The 21,358-nt window shown below is 45.1% G+C and overlaps 2 protein-coding genes across 4 annotated transcripts in view; one reads left to right on the top strand and one right to left on the bottom strand.

Annotated features, from left to right (window-relative positions):
• Positions 1-1,297: 1,297 nt before the first annotated feature.
• ZMAT3 (zinc finger matrin-type 3) lies at positions 1,298-17,197 on the bottom strand. Of its 2 annotated transcripts, none has more exons than XM_071438036.1 (6): positions 17,012-17,197; positions 11,490-11,815; positions 9,820-9,939; positions 7,923-8,089; positions 7,711-7,811; positions 1,298-6,651 (listed from the first exon to the last, which is right to left on the bottom strand). In XM_071438036.1, the coding sequence occupies exons 2-6, from the start codon at positions 11,757-11,759 to the stop codon at positions 6,440-6,442; spliced, it is 870 nt and encodes a 289-aa protein (XP_071294137.1). In that variant the 5' UTR covers positions 11,760-11,815; positions 17,012-17,197; the 3' UTR covers positions 1,298-6,439. The 2 variants fall into 2 exon arrangements, with proteins under 2 accessions (XP_071294137.1, XP_071294136.1); XM_071438035.1 differs by lacking the exon at positions 17,012-17,197 and adding an exon at positions 15,484-16,025.
• A 79-nt stretch (positions 17,198-17,276) lies between these two features.
• The window catches only part of PIK3CA (phosphatidylinositol-4,5-bisphosphate 3-kinase catalytic subunit alpha), a 42,357-nt gene continuing 38,275 nt past the window's right edge, over positions 17,277-21,358 (top strand). Inside the window, exon 1 of one of the 2 annotated variants that reach the window (XM_071438024.1) lies at positions 17,277-17,445. The gene's annotated coding sequence lies outside the window, so the exon portion shown is untranslated. Of the gene's footprint in view, positions 17,446-17,734; positions 17,879-21,358 lie in introns of those variants that run through there. The other variant, XM_071438027.1, reaches the window with a different exon arrangement.

Genomic DNA, 21,358 nt, shown 5'->3' with positions numbered 1-21,358 from the left:
CTCCCATATTTTACTACCTCAATTGTAAAATATTACAGGACAACTATGTGAAATCCTTAGACACCAGGGTAATTGTAGAAGCAGATGGAGGGCTATTTATGCTTTCAAATTACACACTTAGTCTATGATTTTAATTGTTTTTTATAGTATTTTATATGCTGAGTAATTCAGCAAATGCCTGTGACTCTCAGTTAGGTTGTCCAGGTATCACTATGTTTTTTGGCTGTACCAAATTGCTATAGAATTAGTATAAAATACAATTACCACATGGAAGTATTGAAAAGGCAGTGCTTTGCCAGAGAAACCTGATCATGGGGATGTGCTGCTTTGTAGGGGTTTGGTTTCCAGGATGACCAAACACAGCCTGGATGAACACCAACAGTGAAGGGCTGGGGTGAGATTTAACTGCAGAACATTAAACTGCTCTTACAAGTTTTTATGACTCTATTTACTGTAAGAGAGAACACATAAAACCTCCAGCATTTCACTGTTAGCACAGAAGAAGTCACCTAAGCACAGAGGCAGCTCTCATCCCAAATCAGGATAATTCCACCAGTGTCAGTGTTCTCTGTAAGGGCCCAATGCCTGCAGTAAGAGAGGGCAGGGAAGGGACACATCCCTGCTCACAGCTGATGTTACTCAGCAGTCACACCCCAAATGCCTCTGGTGTGTCCCCAGGGCACTGCCCTTGAGGCCAGCAGCTCACTGCACCAACACACAGGGGCTGTGCTTTGCTCTTACCTGAGCTGAACTCAACAAACCCAGATTTTCTCTGCTTCCAAGGCTCCACTCAGAATGTCCTTTGAGTTTGGAAAGTCATTTATGCTGCACAAGCATATGCTCTTCTGGAGCCCTCAAGTAATGAAAGGGGGAAAGAGCACTCTGGTAAAGAATATGTGCAAATGTAAGTATCAGGCTCAGCTTGTCCCCACCTTTTCACAGCCAGAGTTAAAGGTCAGTCTGTGGCTCAGCCTGGGGCTGTCCCACAGCTTGTGATGTCCACTCAAGGGGAAAGCACAGACACAGAGCCTTTTGTGTCCCTCCTGGCTCCCATCCTGCAGATGCTGAGCACTCCCAAAGCCTCCCAAAGCCAAGACAGCTCTGAGCTGGCTCTCAGTAAGAGCTGGAAGTACACTGACCCTCCTCCAGAGTAACAAATTCTACCTTAAATTATATTCCTTTATCAGTGTGTGAAATTCAACATGTTCATGTAGTTGCACTCAGTGCTGGGCTACATCAGTCATTCCCAGCCCAGCCATGAGCAGCAGCAATACCAAACATCAGGGCAGTGCAATGGTAAGAGCAATATGGTTTATTATATAATGAAGAAGAAAAAAAAAATTCATTTTCATCAAGTATTCCCTCACGGGGGTCAGTACAATATAAAGGAAATAAGGAAAAATGTACAAAACAACCTGACAAGAAGGCTCTAGATGAAACATGTTCAAAGCACTTGCAAATGGTGTTGCTGGACACATGCAGAAGGAAATTAAATCAAGTAATTTTTCCCCTGCAAAATACAACTGAAAACCTGATTTTATTTTCAAAAATTCAGTTCTGTCTTTACCTGCAGATATTTCAGGTAAGCTGACACAATTTTAGCTGTGATACATTTTTTAGAGGAGAGATTCCCAGAACTACTGTTTGACCACATTCATTTCAAAGTGGATTTTATTTTCCCTTCCAACTTTATGCAGGTGGTAAGCCCAGCTCAAAATAAAGGAAGCTTAGCCACTAACTTCAAAGAAACCAGGTCCATATTTCTCCATTTTCTGTTATCCTTTGGCAACCATGGCATTTGTTTTTCCATAATCAGCAACAGATCTCCATCTCATCCAGAGCATCCTTGTATATGTGGTTGTAAAATTAAAAAAAAAATAAAAATCACAAAACAAAAAACACATATAAAACATCAGCAGTGAGAAATTCCTGAAGGTTTTCAAGCCTTGCTCCTAACTCAACTAAAGTCAAGGTACTTCAAACTATTTTAGCTGGAGCAAGACCAAATCCTTACAGAACCAGATCAATGGTCCTCAAAAAGCAAAACCATAAGAGTGTTGTAATCCAAATGGAGGAGTAAAAGACAAACTTAGCAACGTACCTTGCCTGGCCCCAGCCAACACAATATCTTTGCCTTGGGTATTTCATTTACTCTTGACCCAGGCAAAATTCTCATTGATTACAGTGAGAGCATCACTTAAGTAATGTAGCAAAGGGACATCAAGCATTAGTAAGCTAAAATATGAATCCATGCTTATGGCAATAGCTTTCCCTTCTAATGCCCTATAATGGGCATCTAGGAAAGGAAATAAGCAGCTTTACAGAAGAAAATCTGCCTTTTCTTACACTGATGACCATCCTAAGCAACTCCACAGAAGTTTTCAGGGCTCCTTTCAATGTGCATGAAGAAAGCAAAAAGTCAAAAATAGACCAATGTTAGGCAAGACTATAACAGATTTACTCATTAGTGCAGAATGTAAAACAAAAGCTAATGCCTAATACAAAGAAAATAGTATCACTTTCATACTCCTCACAAATTCATGGATTCCACATGGTTTACTCCCTTGCCTTAAAAGAAGTGAATGTTGAAATGAAGCATGAACTCTGTGTCTCTAAAAATAACATCCCGAGTTAGCAAAGGAATCGTTTGAGGAAAAATGAATTGGAAATTGACATTTAATAACAAGTTGCAAGGAAATCCCCATTTTGTTTAGCATGAAAAGAAACAAAGATCCAGAGGTCAGATTTGGTTGGGGGGATTTAGGGTGGGTTTTGCTGTTTGGGTCTGGTTGGGTTTTTTGCATCAAGGGAAAGACAAAAATAGTTATGTGGGAGGAAAAACATTTTCACAAATACAATAAATAATTGTTCTGATCCAAAAGCAAAGTGCGATGTAGAATTTCTCCATTTAAAAACAACCTACAGCATAATGCCTTAAATATTAACAAATCAATTAGTGGTCAGCACAGTAAAATAAATATGAACATATTGATTTACATTTTGTTTCTAGCAGCAAAGGTCATTAACTTACTGGCCAATGTGACAGCTTCACAGAAGTCCTGTTTCTTGGGTTTGGTACTTGGTTTAACATGAGAAAAAGATTAACTGGGTCTGGAAAATGGCACTTCAGCTGTACAGTGTTCTCCCCAGCCCACCTACATCAAAAGGGTTTGCCCAGAACATGTTTTCAGTATTTTTTGAACAGTGGTTAGGAGAACACCTTTCACAAAATGAAATAAAATCAGGATCTACTCAGTATCTAATGCTGACAAGTATGAGTTTGTATTGTCCTGAACCCTAAGGATAATGGGGAGGTTGGGTGTTTTCTCTTTGCAGTCAGCAACTTCCTATGCTGAAAGGGGAGTGGGAAGATCACAAGCCATTAAGCCATGCTCAAGAGGGAGAGGAAAGCTTTGGCAGCTTGCAGGAAGGGCCACAACAGAGCACTGGGGCCAAGTGAGTCTCAGCTGCTTCTCCCAGCAGTACATCTTTCCTTGCATGGAGGAAATCTGTCCTACCTTGTCACTTGAGTCCCACTGCCTGCTGTACACCTGCTCTACAAGCCACCACTCTGAAATCACCAGGATGATCACATTCACTTGCACTCCCTTGAACAGAACAAAGCAGATTCAGGCTTCTCTGCCCAGGGCAGACTGAAGCCACCACTCCAAACCAGACTCAGCCCCAAGCAGAGAGGAGCCTGCAAGAACAGCCCCCTGCACATCCCTCCCCAAAGCACCAGCCCTTGGCTGGGCTGTGGCACATCTGCACAGCTGGAGCAAACCAGGTTTTGACACCTCCAGCAGTCACTAGAAATGCCAAATGAGGAGCAGATGGCTGGGCTGGGAGTAGGAGCAGTAACCAAAGCTAAGTGGTGAACAGCTGATTTTTGGGACACGTGAAAGCAAGCAAAAATGCCTCCTCATCCCTAGCAATAAGCCAGACAGCAGCAGTACCTACAGCTCCTCCAGCTCATATTTCACAAAGGGTTGTTTTTCTGCTACTAATTACAGCCTGTAGGAAATGCCATGCTTTAATTTACAGCCAGAGGGATGTTTAACCATAATGCAGGGATCACTGTGCTGAAGCACACTGTGGTAAGGCTCATCTAACTCCCTCTGTCCCTCTGGACAGTGGTGTCAGACTGGCAAACCTAAGGACTGGACACTAGGAGAAAACCAGAGCCCTTCTGTCAATACAAATGATGAGGGGGAAAGGCTGATGAGAGATTCTGGAAAGGCAAATGTTCTTCAAGGCTACACAGAGGGTGAGGCAGGGGCAGGAAAGCACAGAGGAAACAGACTTACAAAGCTGTCAGAACTGTTCAGTGAGTGCTCTACAACCTCGGCACCTGGTCTACCTTCTCACATGCTCCAGGGCACAAACCCCATTTAACTGAGTTCTGTACAAAGGAGGGGAGGGAATCCCATTCATGAGGACACCCATTCCTCTGCCTCTATCTGCAGGGCAAGAATGATCTAGGGGGTTGTGTTCAACTACTTTGCAGGCACTCACCTTTCCTGGATTTAGGAAGGCTGCATTCAGGTTGTATGGCTCCCTGATGCTCACTCAGGGAGCTGAAGAAAACAATAGTCAATTTCTGAGAAGCAGCCAAGTGCAACAGACCTTTTGAAGGTGGACTAGGAAGATGAATAAAGACTATCTGGATTTTTTTTGTTACTCATTCTTCATTTTTTAAGGCAAGCAGAAAGTCCTTCTGGAATGCAAGAGGCAGGATCAGAATGGCAATAAAAGGGAGGGGGGGAGCTACCTTCAACACTATGCACTAGGTACAATTCATCCCTGCTAAAATCCTACTGAAACTAATGGAGCTGCATCTAATTCCAGCTGCCTGAAGAGGGCTGAGAGATGAGCCAAGGTGCTTCCTGGACCCTCTCTCTGCACCTGCCACTGAAGTCAGTGAAGCTACACCAGTGCACAGTTCCAGCAGCACAGTGGGGGATCAGGTCCAACAAAAGCCACCTACTTGCTGCACTTGCCACTGGAGACCATGTTTTAATGACACTGTGAACTGGACTCCAATCACAGCTCCTCACATCTACCCAAACAAGCAGAAGAATAATTAACAACCCTACTTCTGCTCTTTTTCCCTTTCCTACTTTTGCTAAGGAATATCAAAACAAACACACACACACCTTCTGAGTTTGTCTACAATTCAAAAGTTGCTTAACAAGTTTCTTGAATACTTCCATGAGGCCAAAAAGCTGTTACTCAAACAATCATCACCCTGACATTTAAATCCTACATAACTTTGGATTTTTGATGGTCCCTGGAACAGTCAAGTATACATCAAGGAATGGAATTAAAACCCATCCTGAGATGGAAAAAGAAAGAGGGGGGGAAAGTCAACCAATATTGGTAGCTCTAGTTCAAAGCTAGAAGTTTCACCTTTGCTCTATAAACACCCATTAGGCTTTGCCCAGGGAATGGCATGGAAGTGGGACACACCAATACCTGCTACCCAGAGCCCAGGCAGCCCTGCTCTTCCAGAGCAAGGACTGCAGGCCAGAGATAATTCTTGCTCTCTTCTACATCAACATGCACAGAAATCACATCTGAGAGCTCTTTCTATCTATTCTAAACCTGACTCATTCTAAGGCAGAATCAGAGCACAGCACATCTCACCTGAGCAGGTTTGCTTTCCAGTTCAATTCATTAAACCACTGAGATCCCCAGAGATTCTCATCAGGGAGATGAGCTACACCCATGGTATATTAAGGTGTCCAGGCAACAATATCGAGAGTAGAAGAGTATTTCTGAATGGGGCTAATCAGCTGAAATCCATGTCAGAGGTTCAGAATGGAATCTGCATCGCAGAGGAAGCAGTTAGAGGCAAGATCCTCCAAGGAGAAGAGGTATGCACAGCCTTTCTACAAGGATGTGGAAAGAACCTACTCTGGACTGTAATGGGGGCCAGAAGCAGCAAAGTGTGGACAAATACACCACCTAATTCACACATTCACAGGCCCTACTCCTTCCCCTCTTTTACAAGCTGCCCAGAGATTCGGTCTGCCATAGGGAAGCATTCTGGAGCACTGCTCTGTGGTGTGCCAAGAGGGGAGTGGGCTTTGCACACGGTCCACCCATGTGGTAGGACCACAGAAGTTTCCAGCACTTCTTGGGCTTTGCATATTCATGCAGAAGGCCGGGGAGAAGACACAGTTCCTCCCCGCCACTCAACACAATGAAGAGCCTTAGATAATTAGCAAACAAACACCAAAAACACTTCATGTCCTGCACAGCGTCATCCTGCCGACTATGATAGAAAAAAAACCTAACCATACCAGTAAGTTTGCAGGTGTTACATGTACAGCTCGAGAGCATACTCCTACCCAATGGAGCACAAAGCAGGGCACGTGGCAAACAGCAGGCGAGAGACAAGCTGCTCTAGTTGCAAACTACTACCGAGGGCGGCGCGTCACTGGACATAGCCCAGGTTCTCCATCTCGTTCCTGTAGCGCTGCTCGGACACTTTGCTCTTGTGCTGCTTGCTCTCCAGGTGCTGCCTGAACTCCAGCTCCTCGCTGGCCCCAGCGTTGCACATGGAGCAGTAGAACTGCCCGCTGGGCGTCACGCACATGGCCAGGTCACGGGGGATCCTCTGCCGCGAGCGCGGGTTGAAGTAGGGACCTGGGGAGACGACACAAAAGCCTGGTTTACCTGGGAGAAATCAAAGCTTGAGGCAGCTCAGTGACAATGCCTAAGTCCAATGAACATCTGCTTTTCAATCAAAGATTTGATTCTTTAGCTGATTAGAGTCAAGGCTTAATTTCCCCACAACTGCTCTGCTGGTTTCCAGATTTACAGAGGTGCAGCACACAGGACAGAATATGGAGTTTTATGAAGTAGTAGAGTGGGCTTAATGCCCCAGTCTTACTGAAAATCAGGAATCCAATAATTTAATTTTTTATAATTTAATAATTTTAACAACTTAAAAATTTGTAGCAGCTTAATTTAGTAATTTAATAATTAATCAATACTTTATTTTCTTAACCATCTAATTCCACAACTGGAACATTCTTTTGATTATAATAAGCCGCCTCAGTTTAAAACTCACAAAATTATATTTAATAAAACTTTAAAAGATTTATCTTTTCCACATGACAGTGATTAGAATGACATGATTAAACCAAGCTTCACCAGGAATCAGAGCTTCAGCGAATGTGTGCTTGTAAAACAAGTTAAAATGAAAAAGAGAAATAGATGCCTGGCTGGAGACTGTAATACACTCTTTAAATCATAGTAAAGAGGCAAAGTTAGTATCTAACACCTGAGAAAGGACTCTATGCTAGGAACAGATGGTCTTAGAGGGAGGCTAACATGCTCTCTTATTCTGGTCATGGGAGTGCAAGTACAGGTTGATGTGCCACAGTAGGAGTCAAAGCACCTGGCCACCTGCCAAGAAAATAAAGCAGGAAAACTGTCACCACTTAGAGCAGCCTTAGAGACAGGCAGATGGTAAATTAAGTTACAAACTGAGAAAAAGAACTAACAAGCAGGCTGACAAAACAAAGCAACTTTAGCAGCTGGGGAAAAAAACCCATGCAGATATGAAGGATCAGTAGAGCTTGGACCAGCTCCTTTCACAACCTGACTCTGCTAAAACAGACCTCAGAAACAGAAGAAAACTAAGTATATTTATTATTAATTATTATTCCAACTACAGAATAGATGCAAGCTCCAAGTTACCTGTGTTGTTCTGAACCGCATACGTGTTTCTTCTGTTCTGCATCATCTTGTATTCATTCCCTTCTTTCCTTGCCCTTCGTTTGCCTAGTTCTGAGGCATCCCTGCAGATTAAACAAATATGAACAGCTGCAATTCAGAGTTTTCTGACAAAAGGGCTGCCAGAGACACTGCCACACGCTTTCAGCCTGAGCATGAGGTTGAACAATACCTACGAGAACGAGTTATTCTGTGCCTCCGCAAGCCGCAGCCGCTTGGCGTGATTTTTCCCTTGGTAGTGAGCCTGTGCCACAGCCGGAGAGCTAAATGAGGCATCACAAAGCTTGCAGTAATCATTCTCTGTAGCCAAGATCACTCGGCCACCTGGTTTGCTGGATCCCATCTAGCAGCAAAGGGAGAGACAGCATGTGAAACACAAGAAGGTTAAATATAAGCTGAAATATTTCAATCACAGGGACCAAGACCACTACTGTCCTCATCAGACAGCAGGAGAGCTGGAATTAAAGCCCATAGATTAGGACACTCTCAAGTTGTCCCCAAAGTGTTCTTACACAAAATGCATTGTTCCTGCCTTGCCTCCAGGAGAGCCTGCAAATTCCTGGCCTGAGGTGGAGAGAAAAGCAATCTGAACAAATAGCTCTGCAACAGCCACAGAGGCTTGTTTACATCACAGCAATGATTTAACTCCTAACTGCTGGGAGCTGATGAGCAGTGACTTTCACTCTGAGGAACACCCAATGAAAGGTAGAGGTGCCTCTCTCTCCTATTTACAGTCCACCTAATCTCTCCACAGCACCCTGTCTTTACACAGCTCCCTGACCACAGCAAGAGGGAAAAAAAAACAGTAGCAAAGCTGCCAAACCTCTGATCCTTAAACCTTCAGGTGGGAGGACACCTGGATCCAGACTTCAAAGGAAGTCTCACATGAGTAGCTCCTGCTCTGTGAAGGACACCTTTATGTGTCTGTGGAGTCAGACCACATACAGTGATCCAGGCAGGAGCCATGCCTCCTCAGCACATCACATCCAGGGAAAAGTGTTTTGTAAACAGTGCAGCGGCAGTGATTCATGCAGCCATGTCACTGCAGCACTTGACAAGCCAACATTCTTTCACATCTCCTTTGACACTGCTCAAACTTAGAGACACACAATTCTGATTTCTAGCTTACAGTGTGAACCCTCACATGGCCCTAGAGGTATTTTTATTGCCATGAGCCATTCCCTCCATTAAAAAGCACACCACCAGATACCCTGGCAGGTACAGCAGCCACATCCTCGTGCCCTGGGCAGGACCCCACCCCATCCCAGTTCACATCCATGAGCTGCAATGCCAATTTACATGGGGCCAAATCTGCCTCTGGTCAGGAACAGTCTGCCACTCTGCAAATGCTCTCTGCTTCCCTACAGGCAGCACGGGCTTATGTTGTGGGGACTGACAAGAACAGCTTCAATCCCTGTGGCCCAGCTGTGCTTCCCTGCACAGTCACAGGCAAAAGCCAGGTTAGCTGTCACATCTCATGATAAACCCAAGGGATGAATTCTAGAGGGAGATAGCAAAAAACATCTCTTTTGCCTCTAACGTGCCGAAAACAGAATTAATCTGGATCACCGAGGGAACAATCCATTCACTCTGCACACAGGAATGAGCACTTCAAAAGGAACAACAAAAGAGGAATTAGCTAACAGCCCTGGGCAATGGGTGTAGGAGCACCAAAGCACTTTTTCCACGTAGGCTTCCCCCACACAACAGAGGGATGATTGTGCAGAGCGGATGCCACACCCTCACATCCAAATCCAATTCCAGCAATTCTGTTCTATACCTGCCCTTACACAGCTATAATCAGCAGCACATCAGACTTACTTAGCAATCAAAGTATTTGCCAGGCAGAAATAGAACATTTGAAGTCCAACATTGTGCTGCAAGGGCAGATCAATATCTGCATCTTCAAAGGAAAGCAAACAGCTCACAATGGGCCATTTCCACCATCTTGTGCCATCACAAGGAAAATTCTTTCCCAAGTCCTGCAGTAATCCTCAAAGCCTGAGATCTGGTTATCCTAACTGGGGTTAGGTGGCAAGCAAGCATGATCTCAGTCCCTTTGCCATGCCTTACCTGAGTTGGAAGGGAGACAACCTGAGGTGGGGCAGGCTCAACAGAATTACTCATCCTGGCAGGTGCCGGACAGCTGTTGGCAGCATAGTAATTCCGGAGCTTCTTACTGTGGTTTTTACCCTGCAAAGATAACCCAGATTAATCACTGTCCTAAGAATAGTGTCTTACTCTGAAAGACAAAGGATCCAGAGACTGAAATGAGAAAGTGCCCATGAAGGTGGCAGCTCAGGTAAAGGAGCTGTCACCAGGCTCTGAATTTAAGAGATGCAGGCATTCCTCCCTTTCTCCAAAATGCTCAACACCTAGAATGACTGGGCCCCCTCTTCAGCTGATTTTCTCAGTAAGTTTACAATTAGCTTTTCAGTCTGTTTCCATTTCACTTAAAACCAGTATTTATTGTTTTAAGACTATCAACTACTTTGCACAGTTTTTTGAGAAACCTGAACACACAACACACATTTCATGAGACTGCAAGCTTGAGTTAAAACATGAGATTGAATTTAAAACCCACATCATATTTTATTTTCTCTTGAAAAACAAATATCATAAGTGTTTTTGGTGTTCTGAAAGGCTGATAGAATAACAAGAGATTATGTATATTCATATTGTGGACGCACCGTAAGGCAAATCCAAGTTATGTAAAAAAATCACTTCTGTCCCCTCATGGCAGAAATTCTGCAGAAATAAGATGTTAGAAGTGTAAGACCAATCCAACCTACCCCTTCACTAGCAGGATACCAATTTTTCAGGGCCAACAGCAAATCTGAAATCTGGGTCTGGTGTCCTGAGGTTACAGACAACCACCCTTTGGCATTCACTGGTGGAGAAAGTCACTATTTCCAATAATCATGCAAACACAGCATCAGGCAGAGAGGGTGTAGGAAAATGGGGTAATGCAAGGCTGACATGTTCTATCTTTCAGCAAGAAGCATATGCAAAGAGTCCTCACCCTATATCAGACAAGTCAACAAGATCAGCTTAAACAAAATAAATCTGATCTGAGCCAACCCAGCTGATGAGAGTTTGCATAAAAGGCCCCACCAGATCAGTGCTGTGCACAGCCTCAGAAAGGAGACCCTGATAAACGCATGGCAGCAGCCCCTTTCCTAATGGCACAGCTGGATCCAGCAGAAAAAACCTGTCCAGGCCTCACAAAATCGTGTCTGGAATCAGAGGGTCAATTTTAGGGACTATCTACACTAGTCTAGTGTAGATACACTAAATTAGTGTAGATAGTCAAATACAGGTTGCATAAAAGAAAGGAAAAATCACAAGTGTCTGCTTTTTCACCTATGCCATCTTGGCACCACTTCTCTGTCCCCATGGACAGCATTTGTGCAAAAAGCTCCAGTAACAACACCTTAAAAGAAAGCACTGCAGCATGTCTGGACAACCAGCAAATCCAAGCAGGGTGAAGATATATCTACAGAGCAGTTTCAGTCCATGAGGTGGTGCAGAGGAAGCTCCAGATGAGCAACTTGAATGCTGCTGTTCGTGTGCAGCACTCAAACCCCCCTTGAGAAGCTGAGTTAGTCCTCCTGCATTAGCCCACACTTCCCACTGTGCTGCCACAGCAACGCTGCTGGCAGTGCTCGTGCTGGCACGGGAACGTCTCCACAAGCTGCAGATGCAGCAGCCCCAAAAGCTGAGCCTCCTGCTGCTCTCCTTACCTGGTAATGAGCCTGGGCTTGCTGGGCCGAGTTCAGAGTGACATTGCAAAGCTTACAGCACAGGGGCTTACATAGCTCCTCCAGCATAGGGTCCTGCTCCACCACCTTGGCAAGTTCCTCTTCTTGTGTGTGATGAAAGGAAGGCCCCAGTCCGAGAGACTTTGGTGGGGACAGTGGTGAGCTGGCTCTTGGCCTTGTAGCCACTGACATAGGAAGGGATGAAGGCTTCTCAGGATGAGGAAGAAGTCCTGCTTGCTGTAGAAGAATCATTGGCCAGGAAGACTATGGGCATGCTACTGCTGAAGGAGGAGGAGTCTTCTTCAGATCTAGACCAGAAAGAACACAAATGCTGAAATAAGCAACAAGAACAGCAACATCAAGGATCCAATTGGGGGCAATTCCTGTAACTCCATTGCCTCTACTTCATGCCTCTTCAAAATGCCAAGCAGGATAAAGTCAGTTTGCAACACTTTACCACCCACGGGAACAGCAGCATCCCAGACAACCAGGGCCAGATTACAAGACACTTATATAAGAAGTGGGTCCCCTGGCAGGTGAAGATTCCTGACACCCACAGCACCTGACAACAGCACACTCTCCCCACTGGTCCATGCCCACAAGAAGTGGGGACCATCACAGCCCACAGAGCTGTGTCACTGGGGGGACACAACCACTACCCACGTCCTCATTTGGAAGCCCAAGGACAAGCTCACTCTCCAAGACCTAAACAAATATTACAGCAGACTACTGCAATGAACATTTACAAAGAATCCAAATACTTCAAAGCAGATTTACTGTATATAGGTAGATGCAAAATACATAAACACATCTATCCCTCAAATACTCACAAAGGCTTTCCTGAGGAAAAGCTTTTCTCCAGTAAGACAACAAAAGAGAAAGAGTGGGAATGAGCAGGAGCACACCTTGTTGTACAGTCAGCTCCCAAGGGCTCTCTCCCATGGTCTTCTTGAACGACCTTGAGCTATTTTTCACATTTCCATTACTAACTACAAGCAATGCAACATTTAAAGCTACATCTTCTTCTGCAAAATGAGAAGAAGAACTTATCTCATATTAACCTTTATTCAATTATTTCTCAGTTAATTCAAGTTATTAGAACTAGCTCCACATTTCCAACAAGAGGTTCTGAGAGATTTATTTAATTAAAGTTTATAAATCACATCTACAGCCCAGATGAACATCCCTAGAATAATACAGAGCAGTGACATAATGAATTAAGGCATAGCTACTTTTGTTCATGTCTTATTAGCTTCTTATCATAACAAATCCTGTTCAGTGGCACACTGGGATCAAGAGAAGCATTATCTTGGCCTTTGCAGATCATTCCCAGCTAGGGCTGCACTGGCACCAACCATGTTTATGCTCTGGGCTTTGTTCATTTGTTTAAGCAAATAAAGAGACACATCTGCATTTTAAAGCAACACTTGTGTAAAATAAGGGAAAAGTAAATGAAATGCCACCAAGGAATTTTGTTCCTGAGTTGCTTTTGAAAATGGGGACTTCAAAGGCATTTAGGAACCTGCAGAAGCAGAGAGCATTTATCTGGGGTAACTTCCGGGATTTTCAATCTGCTAAAATTAGCTGAAGATAAATACCTTCCACACTCAAGCTATGGAAAATCCCAGTTGAAGCCTGCAATTTTAGGTACTGCGTTATCTTTGGATCTCTCTTCCCAGAGAGATCTGTTCTGTTAGGAAAAATAAAACATAATTTAAATGAATGAATGAATGGGACTAAAGCATTCAAGTGACAAAATCATTTCTGAAATGTTTATCTCAAACCCAAACTTACTCTAATACAAGACTGGAGACAGCTCACTTATTACTAATATTAAAGGTAAGGAAAAAAATTAAAATTATTTAAAAAAAAGGCAGCATGCACTGGCTTGGGGACAATGTTTTAAGGCAGTAACAGAGCCACCATGAGTTTTCATGTTTATATTATTCCTCCACCACCAAGGCTCTGCAAAATTTCAGAGCTGGAATCCACCACAAAGAAGGAAGAGGACACAAAGGAATGGTGCTGCAAATCATCCATCAGCAGTGTAAATTCTGTAAGTGTTACCTAACTCCTTTCCTATTTTCAGCACACATGACCCTGGTTAAACAGAACAGAAGACAACGGTTTTATCTTTATTTTCCTCAACTAGTACTCTGTAGACAGTCTAATTAATTTCTGTGGGACTACAGATGGAACAAGTTCATATTCATGTTGGGTAAATACATCATAACACAGGCCTATCAAGGCAGTTTAAATCAACTATGCAAGCAGGTAAGCATGCCAGCTAATTTCAGAGTTTCACTACACGAATATAATGGGCCTCTTATCTTAAAATGAGAGCAAATTATAGCCAAATACTCCATAGAACAACATAAAGAGATGCACAGTAAATGGCAATTGAGATTCATCTGCTTAATTTTGCATGAGCATTTGTTGCATCGCATTTTCCTGCAACTGTCACAAATGGGATTTGTCATATACAAGAGGAAACAGTGCTTACAGGATCTATTTCTACAGGGGGAAAGGTATAATGTAACATTCTTAGAAAATCTTTAACTGTAAGGTCATTTAATGTTTCTTAAAGTAAGCAGTTGTCTAAAGATAAAATTAAGGCTGCATGAGCAATTTCCATAGTAAGACTTCTTGATTTGGCTTATGCAATGTATGTAATTCTGGTTTTCCTCTGACAGTGATCTTTAACCACTGAAATTTCTCAAGTTATGTTCATTTCTCTCTTACTGGTATTATTTATAAGAAAAAAAAAATCAGTGTATTTCCAGGTCCCTTTAATCCTCCACTGCTGGTTGTTACAGGAGAAGGAAAAGGAACACTTTTAACTCCTCCTTTCCCTTCACATGAGAAGCTGTAAAATCTTTACCCTAGGACCCAGCAAAGGAACGAGGCACTTCCATCACCAGGGACCCCAACCAGCACAGCCCAAGGCAGGGTAAGGACCCGCAGCTCTCCAGGGTGGGCTGAGGAGCCATTCTGCCTCAGGACAGCATCTCTCAGAGCTCAGCCATGCCAGGATACACTTCCAGCCCATGCCAGCTGTCCTTGAGAGGATGACAGGGGCACAGGTGCTCCCTCCTTTCCTTGGGGCATCCCAAGGGCAGCACTGAAGGAGCAGACCCAGCCTCCATGAGTGCCACAGCCTGGTGATGCCCACCTAAAAGGGAGCAACCTCCCTGACTGACAACAGCACAGAGCTGGGAAAGGAGCTGCTCTGGCTTCACATCTGAGGATGGGGAAGGCATGGCGTGACTTAGCTTGGAGAAAAGAATAAAGCACAGTGAGAAATCTATGTGTTGCCACCAGAATTGTTTTTTAAATGCAGCTGAGGCAACTAATAACAGAGATGAAAGCCGTAGAAATGGCGAACAAGCAGTGAGTTTCACCATTCTGTCTTTGAAACAGGAAGCATTTCTTCTCAAGTTCACTCATCTATCAATACATGGACATCTCTTAATGTAATTGTGCCAGAAAGTTTCCTTTTGCCACGGACTGGGCCTACACCCTTCCCCCTGAAAGGCAGCTTGTTTTATAACGCTGCAGGACTGAAGGCAGCAGCAAACAAACATACCGCATGCACAGCTCTGCCTTAAGGTGCACTGACCCTCCGCTGATGGGGACACACATACAGCAACCCAGAACCATCCCTTACGTCAAAGGAGGGATCAGAAACCAGGGTGTAAATTCTGACTCCTCGCAGACATTCCTGCAAAGCTGCCTGCCTCGCAGTCTGGGGGCTGAACAGCAATTAAAAAACACAATCCCTGCAACCCTACAGCCTGGGGACCGCCGCAAGCTCACGGCACCGCCGCACCGTTCCGGGCAGGCACAGAGCACAGCCGAGGGGCACGGACAGCCATCCGCATCCCCCGAGCGGCTCGGAACGGCGGCACCGGGCCGGGATCCCCGGGACGCCCCCGAGCCCAGCCCCGCCAGCCCCCCGCGCACACCCCGCACCTACCGCGGCCCCGGGGCTCGCAGGGCCGGGCCCGGGCTCGGGCTCGCTCTCAGCTGCGGGAAGTGACGGCGGCGGGGGCGGGACGGGGCTGAGCCCGGGCCGGGCTGGGGCGGGACCGCCGCCGCTGCGAACCGCCCCGCTGCTGGGCATCGCGGGCAAAACACCCTCCAGGAGCTGCTTCACATGGTCCTCACCCCTGACCCGTGCTTCTGCACGACAGCATTTTGTATTGTTTTTTCTTTTTTAAAATATAATTTTCTTTCTTTCTTTTTTTTTCCCCACAGCAGACGTTGCAATGAACCTGATTTGCATATATAAACATCTTCTTATTCATGCTGCTCGGAGCCAAAATGAGTAATGATTTCCCCTCGAGCCACCAAGGCCTCACCCGTGTGGTTGGGCCACCCTGTTTCAAAGCATATGGAGTTTCTGTTGATTTTTCTCCCCTTTTGTTGAAATAGGGAAGTGCTGAGAAGTCGCTACAGGATGAAACCATCACCCAGATTTTACAGTAGCCATCAGCCAACCCACTTGGCAATCCAATGGTTTGACACACGAATTGTTACTAATTTTTGTTAGATCTTTTTAAAAAAAATCAATTTGTCAGATTCATAGAATCATAGACCAGTTTGGGTTGGAAGGTCTCTGAAAGACCATCTCATTCCAACCTCCTTGCCATGGGCAGGGACAACTTCCACCAGCCCAGGTTGCTCCAAGCCCCGTCCAACCCGGCCTTGAACAATTCCAGGGATGGGGCAGCCACAGCTTCTCTGGGCAGCTGTGCCAGCTTCTCACCACCCTCACAGTCAAGAATTTCTTCCTAACATCTGATCTAAATCTGCCCTATGCCAGTTTAAAGCCATGCCCCCTTGCCTTATCACTACATGCCCTTGTCGAAATTCCCTCTCTGGCTCTGTTGCAGGCTCCCTTTGGGAAGGATGCTGCAGGTCAGAATCAGGAGCTGTGGTGATGAGGAGCTGAAGCAGCAAAGGGGCAGTTTGGCAGCAGGAATGCTCCCGGAGCCTGCTCTGCCCTGGGTTTGCAGGGTATGCTCTGCCATGCCCTGCACGGCTCCCACCTCCTGCAGTGCTGCCTGCAGCATCTCAGACTGGCCGCGGCTGTGAATACGGCCCCGTGCTAGACCCTGGGGCTTGGAGAACCGTTCCAAGTAAGAGAATTCACCAACGCCCTCACCATGTTCGCACCTGGCTCCAAAACTTGCTTATGCCATCTCCGTTGTTGAAAGGATAAATACCCCTTGACAATAGAGTGATTTGCCAAAACGCCTTAACAATTAATAACGCAGGTTAACCGTGTCCCTCCTCGCTATCATCACCTCAGTGCCACCCTCACTTGTTGCATCTTGTTGGCTCTCACCGAGGTACCCCAGCCTAGCGCTCTCATTTCACACCCTGAAAACCCACACCCACTTGGGAGTGCGTATTTACAATGTTATTTCTCTTCGACTTCTAATTTGTACGGGCATTCGCTTGGCGGGCCGCTCTTTCAACAAAACACCGGACTCACGTACAGCGACTCGATGCCAGTGGCAGCTGATTGTAAAGAAACCTGGCGGTCCAAGTGGGAAAAGGGTCAAGACTGAGCCAGACGCGCTGCGATGTGCAGGGCACGGTGGTATCAGCGACATCAGGGCAACAAGCGGGGCAGGACGAGCCCGTGTTCGCCCAGCACACCCCGTTCCCCCGGCCCGCTCCCGCCTCCCCCCGCCGCGGTTCCCGTTCCGGCGGGCGGTGCCTTCCCCATCCGGGGTCAGCCCCGCTCCCTTCCTGTTATTCCCGTGCGGGAGGCGGCGGCTGTCGGGGAGCGGCTGCCGGCGCCGCTGCCGCCCGCGCCCGGGGCACAGGCACCGGCCGAGGCGAGCGGGGCGGCCGCAGCGGCGGGAGGCGGCGGGCGCGGCCCGGGGCGCGGCGGGCGCGGCCGGCCCGGGGAGGCCGCGGCGGGCGGGTGAGTGACTGAGTGAGGCGGGGGTCGTGAGGGGCCGCTCCCGGAGCGCCGCTCGCTGAGGGGGCTCGGGGGCAGCGCGGGGCCGAGGGGCCGTGGGGCCGCGCTCGGCCGACAGAGCTCCCCCGCCGCATCCCGTGGCTCGGGGCGCTCGCAGGGACGCGAGCCGGGAGAGGAAGAATAGCGGCTTGTTGTTTTGCAGTGTGGGTGTCTCCACCCCTGGACTGGAGCTGAGTGCTGCGAGTGTGCTCGCAGTGCCGGGGATGGGCTGGGTGATGCCGCTGGGAGCAGAGCCGCTCCCGATGGGTGCCTGTGTGTGAGTGTGTGTGGGGATCCTGGCACACGAGCTCCTGCTGCCAGATGCGCTCGGCTGACAGGAGCACTGGCTCTCCCTGCTACCTGTAAAACCTTCTTTCCTACCTTGTGCTGCCCAGAGGTCGGTTTGTACTGATGTTAAATATGAAGCTGCTGTTTCTTGCTTGTATTTGTGTCTTTTCTGGTACACTGTATTAGCAAAACTTTGGCCAAACTAGCACAAACCGCCCGTTTGTTTTTCTTTGGGGGTTTTGTGGCTGTTTTCAGTGTTCCTTAAGTTATTAAGATATCAGGCCAATTACTTCTGTAGCTGTTATGGATATATTTCTAATTTTTATACTTTTTGTGTCTATTTATTTTCTTTTTTGCCTAAAGACCTGATTGAACTAAGGTTACTTTATAAGCAGTGCCTATTCAGAACAAACAGGAGGCAAGTATATATGCTTTAAAAGTAGACAGTAGGGAGCGTGATGCTTTTCTTGATTTAATTCTGCAGCAGACTTATAAAGGAGTGGTAAATTGGGTTCTAAGTCTAGATTTTGTAGAACTTAATAGAAAAAAATCTATTTTGCTTTTTTAGTTATTTGTATCTTCACATCCCTGCTTTGAGCTATACCAGGTCTTCAAATTTATCACACTGGATAAAGTTAGAAACTTTCCCATCATGATCTGACTCATTCTTTAGTTTCTTCCATCTCACAGTGAGTTTATAGAGGTGTACTCATACTTGTTGCTTCCATGCTGCAATTCTATAATGCAATGTAATAATCAAAGTCCACTTCTTGTGTGTAAACTTTGTTAGTTCCTGGGATTATTCCAGTGTGCAGGGTGATGTGATTTAATAATGTGTCTGCTATGAGGAACTGACTGGATAAACTACTCTAAAATGAAGCCCCATGTGATCTTAAAGCTCACAACAAATAACTTTATTCTCAAAGAATAGCATTGGAAAACTTTCAGAGTTGTTACTTATTTAGAAGCACATTTTAGCCAATGTAGAGAAAGCGCACATCAACCAAGCTCACAACGTTCACAGAGGAATTTAGGAAACCACCCAATTCCTATGGGATCCATGGAATATTCCACTTTTTCCTTAGGACAGTAAATGCAGTGGGTCCAGAGCTGCAGTTGGAATTTGACTGGTGAGATGCCCTGCATTTCCTAGGTGTTAACTTGGTGCCATTCTTAGCAACCTGGAGACAGTGCTCAGTGTTTTTTCAGCACAGGAGAATCCCAGCCTACAAATCAAAGTGTTGTAATTGGCTGCTCCAATTTGTCATTCTGTATCAATGACAAGTTTATTCTGTTTGTTGTTTCATTTACTGCATGAATGATGGCTCTGAGAGGGTTGTTTGGGTTGGTTTTTTTTTGTTTGTTTGGTTTTTTTTGGGTTGTGTCTTTTTTTTTTTTCTGGAGTATTCTTTGGGAAAGGGGGTGTAGCTGATTTGTTTACAAAGCAATTGTGCTTTATTGGAAGTCATAAAGTGGTTCAATACTTAGTTAACTGTTTCTCTGATAATCAGGCTATTCCTCCTTTCTCTTAGCAAATGGGGGATACTTTTTCCTGGATAAGTCTTTTTTTAAAAGTTGTTCAAAGCTTTAGAATATGAATTTCTGCAACCAGCAAGGAGTTCGTGCTATCTCACAAAACAAACTGACCTCACAAGAGGTTTCCAGTTACTGGAAGAAAAGCACACCTTTAAAAGGTGTTGTGGCATAAGGAATGGACTTCCTGATCCACAGATCCTCAGTTTCTGTGTGTGTGGTGTGCTTTTTAATGGCTTCTTCATGTGTGATACAACTTGGAACAACCTTGATGATCATCATAAATTTAATTTCTTTCTGAGTTAAAATTCTCTATGAATGACTAGACAACAAGCCTAAGGCTGACATGGTCTGCAAAAACTGCTTTCTTATGTTTTGTACTTAAAACATCCTCTCATTATGCAATCTTTGAGATTTCTGGTGCAGATTCCCTGGGTGTCAGGAATACCCTGAACACCTTGCAAACATCACTCATTTCCAAATGGAAGACTGTTGCTATTGGTTTTGTTTGCCTGTTAGGGGGGAGAGGAAATTGGGATGATGATGCATTAGTGCCAAATCACACAAGAAATAATAGCAGCTCTAGACTGGTATGATGTAGCTTTGCTTTGCCTAGTTGAGTACATTAATGAAGGCTAACAAAGATTATAGTTAATAGGACATTTGAGGAGTGTTGTGTTTGGGTGAGGGGAAGCTAAGATATGTTGTTTTAACTTCAATACTGATGCAGAAACTGATTTTGTTATTTATAACTGGACAAAAATAATCCTGCACAACTTGTAATTTTGAAACTAAGTTTGTCATACTGGTTTGTAGTTACTGAAAAATATGTGAGATCTAGTAAATCCTCCCCACTGAGAAAAAGTGGACCATACCTGCGTTTTTTATGTGTGTGATGGAGCTGGAGGGGGAGCACTTGGAGGGAAAGGATAAGAGTTTGCACTTTGGCTAACTGGACAGCAGATGTGGCTTCTAGCGTGAGCAAAGGTTTGGGGGTTTTGCAGCTTTTTGTGCATTGCATTCCGTGCTTGTGGGAGTTTTGTCTCATCCTTTTAAAAAGCCAGACATCCAGCTGCTCCAAGGGGATGATGCCTGTCTGTAGCTATGACTAGAAGAGGCCACAAAAATATTTATGCTAAAACTGGATGGGAATTTTCTTTTGCTCTTGATGTTGAATGTGTCATGGCAAAGAATTCTGTTACAATTTTCTCTTTGTAGTATCCTAATCCAAGTGGAGAGAATGGATTTGTTTCTCTCTATATTTAATTGGACAACAAATGGATGTGATTTGTTTTGATTATGGAGTTGGTCAAGATAACCTCCAGAGGTTCCTCCCAGTGGAATTTGTTCTACAGATCTATTTTTGAATGGTTAATGAAGTGCTAAATGAACCAGAAATAATACTCTGAGTATTAACTGCTGGGTTGTTTTTTTGCTCTTGCAGCACTGGTATAGTATTAACTTTAACAAAATCCAAACAAACAAACCCACACAATCAATCAAACTAACAAACAAAAAATCCAGCACAAAACCAAGCCCAGCTGGGGGGTAGGGGGAATTAAACTGGTTTAAAAAAGGAAAAGAGGCATTTTTATAATTCCTGTGTGTTAACTTGTAGTCATATAGAAATGCAGCAGACTGAGTACAGTTTATGTAATTCTGGATCTGACTTCTCAGTCTAAGCAATGCTTAGCATATATATTGTTTTATCTGGGATGTATCTACACTTGAGTTCTGGAAAAGTATTTTTGTAGTTAATTCTGGACACAGATTTTGTGCAAGGCAGGCTAAGAGGCCTGTGTATTTCAAAGAAAGAATGTGAGGGACAGTGGACATCATCACCTGTTCTCTATTTCCAGTGTTCTTAAAGCCAGCAAAGCAGGGGATAAAAGCACTTGGTCAGTTGTGTCTGCTAAGGAAACTCCCTGGGAATGGCTATAGTCTGTCTCTGGAAAACACTGCTCACATACCTGAGCTCCAGAAATGTAAAATTGAAGTTCTAAGAGGGCAGCTTACCTTTGTCAAGTTGAACAGGAAAAATGATGGAGCTCTGGTG

The sequence above is a fragment of the Agelaius tricolor genome, unplaced genomic scaffold (assembly GCF_023055355.1).
Source record: "Agelaius tricolor isolate 1412-34295 unplaced genomic scaffold, bAgeTri1.0.p SCAF_12, whole genome shotgun sequence".
Classification (NCBI taxonomy): domain Eukaryota; kingdom Metazoa; phylum Chordata; class Aves; order Passeriformes; family Icteridae; genus Agelaius; species Agelaius tricolor.
The sequence above is the reverse complement of the archived record's forward strand: the minus strand, read 5'-3'. Positions and strand labels throughout refer to the sequence as shown.

What these genes read in the sequence shown, in the direction of transcription:
- ZMAT3 (XM_071438036.1), bottom strand. Translation starts at nt 11,759, where the DNA reads ATGATTCTTCTACAGCAAGCAGGACTTCTTCCTCATCCTGAGAAGCCT. An exon ending in GCACAGAATAACTCGTTCTC is followed by an intron (nt 7,812 to 7,922) that starts GTAGGTATTGTT and finishes TTTAATCTGCAG; the next exon opens with GGATGCCTCAGAACTAGGCA. An exon ending in TGCGGTTCAGAACAACACAG is followed by an intron (nt 6,652 to 7,710) that starts GTAACTTGGAGC and finishes TCGTCTCCCCAG; the next exon opens with GTCCCTACTTCAACCCGCGC.